General features: G+C 49.4%; 1 protein-coding gene across 3 annotated transcripts; it reads left to right on the top strand.

Annotated features, from left to right (window-relative positions):
* The first annotated feature begins 1,245 nt into the window (after nucleotides 1-1,245).
* On the top strand, nucleotides 1,246-11,559 carry LOC103067669 (zinc finger protein 232-like). 3 transcript variants are annotated; one of them, XM_088129629.1, is made up of 5 exons: nucleotides 1,246-1,532; nucleotides 2,829-2,901; nucleotides 3,450-4,302; nucleotides 5,634-5,712; nucleotides 9,860-11,559. In XM_088129629.1, exons 3-5 carry the CDS (start codon nucleotides 3,592-3,594, stop codon nucleotides 10,600-10,602), a joined length of 1,533 nt encoding a protein of 510 aa, XP_087985755.1. In that variant the 5' UTR covers nucleotides 1,246-1,532; nucleotides 2,829-2,901; nucleotides 3,450-3,591; the 3' UTR covers nucleotides 10,603-11,559. The 3 variants fall into 3 exon arrangements, with proteins under 3 accessions (XP_087985755.1, XP_087985757.1, XP_087985756.1); XM_088129631.1 differs by having other exon boundaries at nucleotides 9,863-11,559; XM_088129630.1 differs by lacking the exon at nucleotides 2,829-2,901.
* Nucleotides 11,560-12,520: the final 961 nt, after the last annotated feature.

Here is a 12,520-nt window from a genome sequence, read left to right on the forward strand (position 1 = left end):
AAGCATTTTACTGTTTTTAGTTACTGCTTATCCTTATTTTTAACAAGGCTGTTCTTGATACAATAATTGGTCTATTGCTTGTAGTCATAGGGTGAGAGTTAATTTTTGTAACTGTACTTATATCTGCTGCAAAAGAAGTCGGAAGCTTTTTCCCCCCTTTTCTTTCTGCACTTTTTCCTTTCTTCTTCTTCTTTTCTTTCTTTGCTTCTTTTACTCTTGATCAATTTGGGTTAGTTTTTATGTAAACTTTGTAAAACTTTTAATACATTTTTTATAAAAAAAATAATTGGCCTATTGCTTTAGCCAAACCAACCTTCTCCAGCCTGATCTCCTTCAAACCTTTCTGAAAATGTGCAATGAAGTTCTTTGAACTGGTATTTTTACACCCTCCGTGCTCTTTCTGTATTCCCAAAACAACTGCCATTTCTTACTCACGTTAATGGAAAAATCACCCGTCCGTCCTGATTGCTTGTCTTGGACACTTATTTGGAATGATGCATAAGATCCTGGAGGACAATGTTGGTGTCTTCCCTGCAAAAGATGCATTTAATGCAAAAAAAGAGCAATTATTCTCTCTGGGGACTGAAAAAACATGCAACAGACTTCAACCGAAATGTAGGTTTGCTACATGCAATGTGAAAAAGCACCGGTGAAAGGAAACACAGGTTGGCCCTGGGAGAGACCGCCTTTCCAGAGTGCGTAAGGCAAAACTTCTCCGGTAATTTATCCCTAAGCAACAACGTCCCTGTAAGGTAGGTTGAGCTGAAAGAGAGTCTGACACCTTCCCCACTACCCCACTTTGGCTCTGGGGCCGGCCCTGAGAGGCTGGCCAAGAGAGGCGCTCCGTGGCTGGGTGGGGGGGGATGAGAATCTGGGTCTCCCCCCCCAGTACAGCCCCTCCCCATGCCCCACGCTGGCTCTCTTCCAAAGTACCGAATGGGAAAGAGCAATCAGATGTGGGTCTCCCTCAATTTGACCCCTACAACAACCCTGCGAGGTAGGCTGGACTGGAAGAAGAGTGGTCCAGAGCGCCTCCGCGGCTGCAGAGAGACCTGCCCCCGGCTCTCCCCGCTCCTAGCCCAGCCCCTTCCCCGCGGCCCAGCCGGGGCGTTGCGCAGGCGAGTCCCCGCTGAACCTGAGCCAGCCCCCGGACGGCTCTGCAGCGCTGCGGGGACCCAGCCGAAGGGTTAATCTGATAGAGCGGCGCGGCTGCTAGAGAGGCCTTCCCTGCCCTTGGCGGGGGGGGTCACTGGCAGCCTCCCTCCCCCCCTTTCCGCCTTCACCCTCCATTCCTGCTGCTCCTTTGCCGAAAGCGGCTGCGCGCCTCTTCGGGATTCCGCCCCGGCCGTTGCGCGGGGCCGGGCAGAGGCGCTGGGAGCGCGAGCGGAGCTGCGGGGCTGGGCGCTGCCGAGGGGACGGGATCCCCCGAAGCCAGCGGATCGCGGCCGCGTGCTCCAGCTGCGCGACAACGGGCAGATCGATCCGTTCGGGGGATCTTGCTCCGGAGCGAAACTCCAAACCGGGGCGGGCAGGTGGGCCAACCAAACCCCGCCGGAGGAGGGTTGCCTGTTTGAAACCGGAGGCTCCAGGAGGGGTTGGGTCCCAGCCCCATGGTGCTCACCCGGCTGGGGATGATGGGGGTGGACACCCGATCCCGCTGGAAGGCACCTGCTCTGGGAGAAGCGGTGCTGAGATCCGAGGGGGATGTTTTCATGGGGGGACCCCTGCCAAACTTTCGGGAGGGCCTTGGATAAAAACGCAGTGGGGTGCATGGCGTGCGTCTGTCTGTCTGTCTGTCTGTCTATCAATCAAACTTATCCCCGCCCATCTCCCCCCAATGGGGGACTCTGGGCAGCTTACAACAGATTAAAACTTATCCTGGTTAACTGGACTACAGTGGATTCGGTTCACCCACTGCTCTGGGTCTGGCCAGCCTGCTGATCCATAAAGGGAACCCCACAAACGGGTGTCATCGGGGCGGGGGGCGTGAAGAGGTGGTTTTGCCCATTTGTGGTTCGTGTGTGTGTGTGTGTGTGTGTGTGTGTGTGTGTGTGAGAGAGAGAGAGAGACAAACGCAACCAGAGTTGGAAAGGAATGTTTGGAAGGGGTGAGCCCCAAAGTTGGCTTTGCAGAAAGTGAAGGGAGAGAGATTGAGCCTACCCCATATTCAGCCTGCATGGATAGGCCCTAAGGCAGTGTTTCTCAACCTTGGGAACTTGAAGATGGATGGACTTCAACTCCCAGAATTCCCCAGCCAGCCATGCTGGCTGGGGAATTCTGGGAGTTGAAGTCCACCCATCTTCAAGTTCCCAAGGTTGAGAAACACTGCCTTGGGTCAGTAATATAAAAAACCCCAAGCTTGCCTTTATATTGATGGGAAATTTTACGCTGGTGGCTTTTAAAGAAACTAGTTAGGCGTGTGGTCTAAATGGATCCTCCAGGATCAGGAGTTGTATGGCTTGGAGAGAATCCTTGGCCTTCTCCTCCTGCATCTGGGCACATAGTTGGCTAGTAAGATGCTGGAATGGATAAGTTGTTCCCTTAAAAGCTAAAGTTCGGTATGTCTTCTGCTGCTAAAGATGGGTAAAGGTCCAGGGGTGGGGGACCCCCGTGGGGACCGAGTTTGAATCCAGTTGCTGTGGGGAGCAGCTGAAGGAGGTGGCCTGTTTAACCCAGCGCTTGATTAAAAGCTTTACTTAACTGGTCGTAGAGGAGATGCCAGCGAGAAACTTTGGGAGGGTTCGTAATCCAACTCCCCATAGAGCTTCAGGCCTCACAGAGACTGAACCTTACAGGCAGGCAATCATGATAAGCCGGTTTTATTACAGATATTAGAAAAGCTGTAACTGGAGGAGAAAACCAGCCCTTGCCAACGGCGAGAGAAGAAAATTCAGCCCGAAGGTAGGAACCCATCACCCACCTTTCCTTCTTTTTATATTAATGTAAGGGTCGGTTCAATTACCTTTCAGTTCTATCCTGACCCTGACCCCTTTTGCAATGGGTGATCTTGAAAAGCTAGGCAAGGCTGGGCTTGTTGATGGCTTGGATGGGAGACCACCAGGAGATCCCAGGGTTGCAGTCTGAAGCGGGGAGTTGAGAAGAAGGCTGAGGCAACTCATTTCCATAGTGCTGCCCAAAAAATGCAGGGATGTATCCATGGATTACCAGAAGTCAAGCTGGACTCAGAGGTGGCCTTTCCCATGGCGTCCCACGGCCGTCTGTCTGAGAAAGGTTGCAATGCAAGCTGATCTCCTGTAAATGTTGAGAGCGTCAGAAACTCCATTGTTTTAGACTAGTGTTTCTCAACCTCAGCAACTTTAAGGCGTGTGGACATGGCTGGCTGGGGAATCCTGGGAGTTGAAGTCCACACGCCTTAAAGTTGCTGAGGTTGAGAAACACTGTTTTGGACTATCATTTCTTTCTTCTCACACGTCTTTTCTTTTATGCAGGGGAGAAGGCTTCACCCCATTGGCAGCCTCAGTGCGAGTCTCGACTTGAGAAAGGTTTCCTTCCACCGTCCCAAACGGGCTCCCTGACGGACATCGTGGGAGGAACCCGCGGCTGGGCCTGAGATGGGATAAGGACCCCCCCATGGCCTCCAGGAAAGCGATCCCAAAAGAGAGGGGTGCCCCCTCGGCCCTGCACCTCCCGGTCCAGGCTGCTCGAGAGAAGGGGGTCAAAATGGAGAAGGAGACAGCCTGCGCCAAGCCAGCCGAGGGAGCCCAGAAGGGGCCCTGCGTCGTCCAGGCCGGTGGCCCCAGGGACATGCCGAGAAGGGTGACCCCACCGCAGATCAAGCAGGAGCCGGACGAGGGCTTGGCCCAGCGCTGGGAGGCCCAATGGCAGGATTTCTTGAAGATGGTCCAGGCCCCGCATCCCGGTTGGGGCAGCCCTCCGTTGCCGGAGCTTGTCGCTTTTAGTGACTCCAAAGGTTTCCAGCCCTCCAGTGGGGCAGCCCCACAGATCTTGGGCTGGAAAGTGAAGGAGGAGGTCTCTGAAGAAGAGGCCGGGAACGCGGAGACCCAGAGGCAGCGGTTCCGGTACTTTTGCTACCAGGACGCTGAGGGTCCCCGCGAGGTCTGCAACCGCCTCCGGGAGCTCTGCCACCGGTGGCTGAAGCCGGAGAGGCACACCAAGGAGCAGATCCTGGAGACCCTGGTGCTGGAGCAGTTCCTGGCCATCCTGCCCCCGCAGATCCAAGGCTGCGTCAGGGAGCGGGGCCCGGAGACTTGTGCCCAGGCGGTGGCCCTTGCGGAGGGCTTCCTGCTAAGGCAGAAGGAGGGCCAACGGCCTCGGCAGTTGGTAAGCGTTGGTCCTTTCTCCTGTTTTTCACTTAGTCTGGGGGAATAGAACTGTGGAGCCCGTGTTGGCCTCCTCTAGTTGTGATGGACTGTGCAGTGAACCAGGATAACACAAGGGGCATTGTCTGTGCCCCCCCAGAAAGCTGAGGGTGGCCCCCAGGGGCCCATCAAAAGGGGTTAGCAATTTATTTATTTTTTTGTGCCTCTGAGTCAGTCAACTCCTGGCGACTTCATGGACTGCAGTTTTCTTGGCCAGATTTTTGGAAGTGGGTTTTCCTTGCCTGCTTCCTAGGGCTGAGAGAGAGGGACTGGCCCAAAGTCACCCAGCTGGCTTCATGCCTAAGGCAGGACTCGAACTCAGGGTCTCTGCATTTCTAGCTCAGTGCCTTTAACTACGACACCCAACTGACTTTCCAGGAAATCATAGGTGGGAATTAGTAAATACGTAAATGCATCATGTTGTATTTATTTAATTGAACTGGAATTGCATGTGAAATGAGTTCAAATTTAGGTTACATCCTGCCTACACCCATTTTCCAGAGCTGTTAAAAAACCAAATGGGGTCCTTGGTTTGGAGAAAGCTGCGCAGGCAAGCGTCACCTTTTTTAAAGCTCTCCAATTTTGCTTTTCAAGGGACTGTTGTAAACGGATGCTTTTTGGACTACAACTCCCATCAAGGCCACACTTAGCTGGGGATGACCACTGTTGGCTGTAGCTGATGAGAGTTGTAGTGCAACGACATATGGAGGGCATCAGGTTGGGACGAGCTGATTTAATAACCTGCAGTGGCCAGAGAAAGTTAAGTTTTGACAAAAATGTTCTCCGTGTAACTAAGCCAATAAGAACATATTTGAACCAGGCTTCACGTGAACAGAAGGAAACATGTGCTTTAATGTTAATTTCATCTACCACACTGTCAACAATTTGATTCAAGGCACCAAAAGCCAGCTTTACACATTTGGAGATCATAAATGTTATTTTTAATAGAAGTAAAGGTTCTTTCAAGCCTGAATCCTGGTGACAACAATACAGCTTTTTTTTTTTTTGCCCTCACTTTTTTCCTGGATGTTTTTTCAACTTCCCTGCCTAGGTGGCAGTGTTGGGATTTCCTTGTGGTCTCCCATCCAAGTCCTAACCAGGCCTGACTCTCTTAGTTTTCCAAGTTCAGCTGGGGTTGGCTAGGTGGTGCTGCCTGCTGTGATTCAATTTACTTTCCCAGTGTTAAAAAATGTTATATTCTAATGTCATAATCAAATTGTCCATTTTCATCTTCTGTCTCAGTATCATGAGTTCCTTTGAACTGATGGGCTGGTCCCTTGTTTGCTCTTTCAGGGTCAGGAATCCTTTGAGGAAGTAACGGTGAACTTTCCAAGGGTGCATCAAGTCTGCCTGGGGTCTTCCCGAAAGCTAGGTAAAGGGTGGGTTTTTTGGTTCTGTTTCCTAACGTATTGGTAGAACAGCCCGATCCACCTTACAGGGTTGTTGTGAGGAAAATAGGAGGTGGGAGCATTAGGTATGTACGCTGCCTTGAGTTGGCCAAAAATAAAGGTGGGATAAAAATCAAATAAATAAATAAACCAACTGGGGTGCGTGCAGCAAATGGAACAGAAGATGAGGAGTGGGAAGGATGTGGATCAGATGTATTAACTGATGGATTATGCACCCTTGTCGGTGTAGACCAGTGTTGTGCAAACTTGGCCACTTTAAGATGCTGGCTGGGGAATTCTGGGAGTTGAAGTCCACTCATCTTAAAGTGGCCAAGTTTGGACAACACTGGTATAGACTGTTAGCGACCACATAGGTAGATTTTCTAAGCTTATAAATAAACTATAACATTTTTGTTTTATTTACTTATTAATCAGCGACTCAGGCCGGCATGCAGCAGTCCAATAAAACGATAAATCTAGTAATTATTTAAAACCTTAAAAACTATAAAAACAAACTAAAACAGAAAAAGGAAAATAATAGGCGAAGGGTTGTTAATAATAGAGCCACCTCGTGAGTTCCCCTGTCCCTTGGCGTCCCCAGGCCTGCTGACACAACCAGATCTTAAGGGACCTTCCAAAAGGAGTCATGAGGCCAATCTCATCGCTGGGGGAGAAGGTTCCACAATGTGGGCGCCCCAGCAGAAAAGGGCCACTGCCTGGGGCCCACCAAACGTAGCTCGCAGGACAATGGAACCCATAACATACCTACTCTACTAGATCTAGTGGGATAGGCAGATGAAATTGGGGAGAGGTGGTCCCTCAAATAACCTGGTCCCACACCATGAAGGGCTTTAAAGATCAAGACCAGCACCTTAAATTGGACCTGGAAATAGACTGGTTACCAATGCAGCTCACGAAGCGAAGGTATAACGTGTGTTCTACCAGAAACACACAACGGCTTGCACCACCGCATGTTGCATCCCCTGTCTGTGGGTCGCTAAGAGTCAACACCGACTTGATGGGGCAATTCAATCAATCAATACATCCATCAGATTGTAGATGATGAACATTTGTATAGTGTATTTATTAGCTTGGGAGCAGCGTTCAGAATGGTCATGGGCAGAAATCAACGATCTTAGATAGGTGCCGTTACGCACTTTTATACAGTATTGTAGAGTTAAAAAAAAACAGCTCGAAGGTTTTAAACTAACTTGAAAAAGGATAATTACAAATGAAATAAATATGGCCAAAATGGCATGCATGCGGTTTCACACAGGAACACACAAGATCTTGTGGAATGTGTCTGTCTCACTTGAATTAATTCAAAGTTGTTTTCAAGTCCTTGGGGACTAGGGGCTGTGCAAATGTCATGATATCTCACAGTGTTTTATGGCCAAACTAATTGATGGAGAATTGAATAGAATGAGATAGAACAAAGACAAATGCAGGGGAAAAAAGACCTCAGATACCAAGTATTGGGATGGCAGATAACTTGATTTGGCATCTGGAGGAGTCAAAAGGAGTTGAGAGATGGCAGGCTGGATATGAATCAGCTGTGAGTTGACTGCAAAGAAGGAGATGCAATTTTAGGTCGCAACAGTAGAGATAGATTGGAGTCACCCAACATTCTAAGCCAAGATCAGGCTGACCACTTGATGGCTGAACACGTTGTGCGTCCCAGACCACTAAGAATGTTCTTCTGGTCCGAGGCCAGCAGACGTGACACCACAGTTTTCACCCTGCACTAAATTGTTGCGTGATTTACTTGATTCTGGCTTCAGCATATATTGGAAACTTGCCATTTTGCCAGAGTAAACAGCAAGGCCTTGGATTTAGAAGTAATGAAGATCCAGATGTGGTGAAAAGTAAAGTTATTGAAAAAGCCTAGGAAAAAAAAAAACCACCCCATAATTAAGGGATGATTCATAGCAAGGATAGAATCTTCAATCTTTTCAGCTGTTGGAAATGCCGTCTTCTCCAGCTCAGGACATGAGAGCAGACGCCCTGGTTCTGCCTCCTGAGAAAGTTTTCAAACTTTTTATGGCCTGCCATTTTACAATTCTTATTTGGAATTTCTATTATTTACCTTCATTTATCAGCCCTCAGAAGCATCTCTCTGAGGCCAGCTTTGCCCATTCATACCCTCTTGCCTTCCTCTGGCAGGGCTGGCGTAAAATAAATAAATAAATAAATTCATTCATTCATTCATTCATTCATTCATTCATTCATTCATTCATTTCCTTTTTATGGCTTGCCCATTTAAAAGTATCTGGGCCAGTTTACCACAAGTTTAAAGTTATAGATGCAATAAAATAAATAAAAAATGATTAAAAAAAACCCAATCAGTGACAGTAAAATAAAATGAACCCGCCCCTAGGATGGATACCAATAACGTCAGCTACCCGCTGACCAAATAGATCTGTCTTTAAAGATCTTCTAAAAACCATGAAAGAGTTTCAAAGAGTGGGGAGAGGACCACCAGGGAGAAGGTCTGTTGTCCATGTGCCCCTCACTTCAAAGAGAACAGGGGCTCATCACAGGCCTTCCTGGGGTGTTCTCACCAGATGGATAGATTCGGTTCTGGCAAAGCAGTGCCAGGTTTGTGCTGGGAAATAAATAACGAGATTGCTCTAACAAGAACACGGAGATGATCGAGTTGCTTTAAACAAAGGCAGATGGAGAAAATGTGGTACACACCACTACATCTCCTTGCCATGACAAATACATCTAGCAGATTGGCTATCTATCCAAATTAAGCGGAGGAATTGTTCCTCCCTGCACTGGTTGCCAGTCTGTTTCTGGGGTCCATTCAAAGGGCTGGTGGCTACCTATAAAACCCTACAGGACAAGGGCCTGGTTGCTTGAGGGACTGCCCGTCTCCCATAGCATTGTCCGGCTCATCCGATCTTGCAGGCTTGGCACGCTCTGGGTCTCTTCGATTAAACAGTGCCATCTCTCAGGACCCCGGAAGCTGCCTTCTCTGTAGCAACGCCTGCCCTCTGGAATCAGGTTCCCCCGAGATCTGAGCGGCTGCCATCCTGCTGGTGTTTGGAGGGGCCTTGAAGACCTGGCTCTTCGCCTAGGCCTGGCGAGGGTGACTGAAACCCCTTGGGGTTGTGTGTGTTCATTTTTTTATCGTTCCTGATTTTTTTAGTCATCCTTGCCATCTTCTATTCTTCATTTTTGTCTATTATTGTATTTTTTTTCTTGTTTTAATGTTTTACTTGTGATCCGCTCAGAGTTGTTGGGTGTTGGTGGGTGCTATAATTATTTTTTATTATGGCGAGTATTGTTGTTGTTGTTGTTGTTGTTGTTATTTTTATTGTTATTATTATTATTTATTCCACGGTGGCCAACATTGGCCAGGTCCTCATCTGAAGGATACTCCAGTGCTATTCATTTTAAAGGAGGTTCCCAGCCAACTGAAACAGATTCAGAAAAGGGCACATAGGGCGATCAGGGGCACCCAAAGCTACGTCCCATGAAGAGACACTGATGGATTTGGTCACATGGAGCCTTGATAAGGGAAAGAGGGTGGCTTGGGATGGAATTTCAAATATCTGAAAGGATGTCAGGCCAACCCCTGTTCTGTCTCGTTCCAGAGGTGAGGACACAAAACAGTGGAGTTCAGTTACAAGGAAACAGCACCCCAGTTGAGCGTTAGGAAAAGTCTTGGAAGTCTTGTTCCCAGGGAGGTGGTGGGATCCTCTTCGTTGGCGATCTTCAAGCAAAGACCAAACCACCATCATTCCGCGATGCTTTAATTTCAGTTTCTGCACTGATCAGAGATAGCTGGTTTGCATGTTGGGCTAAGCTGGGGGGGTTGTTGAACTACGGGTCATAATCGTCCACCAACAATTGATTGCAGGCATGAAGCTGCAATTTGGGAGCCACACAAGGAGGCTTCCCACAGCATGCTCAGACATATTTGTCCCTCTTTTTTATACAGATTAGGAAGTAAGTCGGTAAGCCCCCCAGTCCCAATGTGGTGCTTCTATTTTCCATCATCTTCAGCAAGCATGGCCAGTGGAGTGGAGGTGATGGGAGAAGTCAGACACCTTATCTGACTGAAGGATGCAGATAAAGCAAGTTTTATGCCCAAATTTACTCTTCCTTCTGCTCTTCCTCCAGCAGGGGGCAGGCTGCTGAATGAACAGGACCGGCCAACCCTCTGGGCCCAAGATTACCTTGAGCGAGAGACTGCTGGCAGGACGTCGCTCCCAAAGAACCAGGACAGCCTCTTGCCCCGTCCCGGACTGGGCAAAATTTCTGAGAACGAGCTGAGGCCCGAAAGGTCTTCAGGCCCCCTCCCGACCAAGAGAGGGTCAGAGTCGATCCCCTGCCGAGTGGGCTACAAAGATCTCAGCGGGATCCTTTTCCAGGAGAGGATCCAAGAGAGCCAGCGGCAGAAGCGGTGTGTTGTTCTCCGCCGGCGGATCCATACCGAGGAGCGGCTGTACAAGTGCCAGGACTGCCGGAAGAGCTTTGACCACCGTTCCCACTTCATCCGCCACAAGAAGATCCACACAGGCGAGAAGCCCTTCCAGTGCGCCGACTGCGGCAAGAGCTTCAACCGCAATTCCAACCTCACCACGCACATGCGGACCCACACGGGCGAGAAGCCGTACAAATGCCTGGACTGCGGCAAGAGCTTCCGGTGGAGCTCGGATTTCATCGTCCACGAGCGGACCCACACCGGGGAGAAGCCGTACAGCTGCGCGGACTGTGGGAAGGCCTTCCGCCGCAGCTCCAACCTCACGGCCCACGAGAGGACCCACCGGGGCGAGAAGCCCTACAAGTGCTTGGATTGTGGGAAAAGCTTCACCCGAGGCCTGTACCTGATTGCACACAAGAAGACGCACTCGGGGGAGTGAGCCGGTACTCTTCTGGGAGAGAGATGATTCGTGGCACCTCCTCCTTGGACTAACTCTGGGGAGGAGAGGAGCTCGTCAAACCTCTGATCCGAATTGCACCCACGGCTGTTTCCAGCTCACCTGGGAGGGCTGTGGCGGGGAACAAAATGCTCACTCCTGTGTTTGGTTGTTGAGAGTCTCCAGGTGACCGCTGCTGGACGAGTTGTACAATGGTCCAATCCACACAAGCTTGTCCCGCTGAAGTTGCAAGGAAGTCAGCCAGAACTTCACTCTGGCGCATGGTCCCTCTGACGAGTCGTTTGCCGCAAGCCCTGTTGATCCATTCCGATAGTAGGGCAACTCGGCACGGCGACCCCGTTCGGGGCGGCTGCTTTTTTTGGGATGTGACTCGATATGGTTTGAGCAATCTGAATTGCCCAAAACCGTAATCGAGAGAGCTGAGGCGAGGAAGGACTTGTTAGGAAGCCCTGGGTCAGACGATTTCTCCATCTTGTGGCTGGGGGTCTTTTTTAGGGTTGCGCAGTGCTGCAGATTTGATTCCAAAAAGGACCTTGGAGCCAGTAGGGAGGCCTGCTTAACCCTCGTCTTCAATCCTTTAAAGCAGCCATTGCTTTTTCTATGTGACAGCTGCAGGAGACCGCTGGGCCAACCACTAGCTACCTTCAGCAGTGGAAGACGGGGGCTAAGTTTCCACCTGGAGAAATCTTTTGAGAATCGAATCCACCGCACTACCCAGCTCTCGTTTTTTTACCTACTCGTCGCGTACCAGTTACGAATCTGAATGTCCCTATTGAATCTCACTTTTGCTGTGAACTCCCTAAGGGGCCTTCTCTCAGCTGCGTCCCACCCATCTGCATTATGGGGAGGTAATAATACTGACGTACCGTACATGATTGCTCTAAGGCAGTGTTTCTCAACCTTGGCAACTTTAAGACGGGTGGACTGCAACTCCCAGAATTCCACAGCCAGCAGAGCTGACTGTGGAATTCTGGGAGTTGCAGTCCACCCGTCTTAAAGTTGCCAACGTTGAGAAACACTGCTCTAAGGATTTCTTTCTATTTCAAGATAAATATATGTGAAGGGCTTTGATTGCTCAAAAATGCTATACAAATGTTAAGTATTTATTATTATTATTTTTTATGATTACCTGGCTCTTTTGAGAAGCTGGGGGTTGGATTCAAGATTTTCTGCATGCAAAGCAGGAGAGGTTATGCATTTGCCCCCATAGCTATTCCGCCATTCCATGCCAATGTGGCTTTTTAGCTTTGGGAAGGTATAGAAAGCAGCTTTAAGAAGGGGAAGGAAAAAACCAGTAAAAAGGAGCATTCGTTTCTAATCTTCATGGAAAGAAATGTTTGAAAAGGCACGGGAAGTACCTGACCAATCTTCCTTGAGTTAGAAATGGGGTCTGTAGAATGACAGGATTTTATGACTAGCAAATGCTTGTTGCAAATATCAATAAACAGGCCAAGGTACAGTCTGTCTAGTTTGGTTTCGGGGAGCGGGCAGAGAATCTGAATGCCAGAATCTGTATTAGGGCACTATTTTATTAGGGCAAATCACAAAACAGCGTGCAAAGTTTTTGAGGTCTGCAGAACAGTTTGACCAGGCAGGTCAGCAAACCCAGCCACCGCCAAAGATGGAGGAGGGAGAGAAGTCACAATCTGCCACGCTGCAGAGTCACGGATGCACACAACCCTGGTGCTCGTGCTTGAACCAGAGGAAACCGGTTTTAACAATGTGTGCACCCCCTCCCATTTATTACTGTTGTCCCTGTTTGTGCAACACCCTCGTTGTAGCATTTACAGAAGAAACATTGCTGTTTCAGCAACCACTCGTGGCTGTCAGTCGTGATAGGTAATAACGCGGCCGTAGTGCCAGATGCCAGGACTTTGGGGGGGGGCATCTTCCTGCCCTG

The sequence above is a fragment of the Python bivittatus genome, unplaced genomic scaffold (genome assembly GCF_059951505.1).
Source record: "Python bivittatus isolate LINGU-HERP-01145 unplaced genomic scaffold, Pbiv_v1 ctg000810_np1212, whole genome shotgun sequence".
NCBI classification, from domain to species: domain Eukaryota; kingdom Metazoa; phylum Chordata; class Lepidosauria; order Squamata; family Pythonidae; genus Python; species Python bivittatus.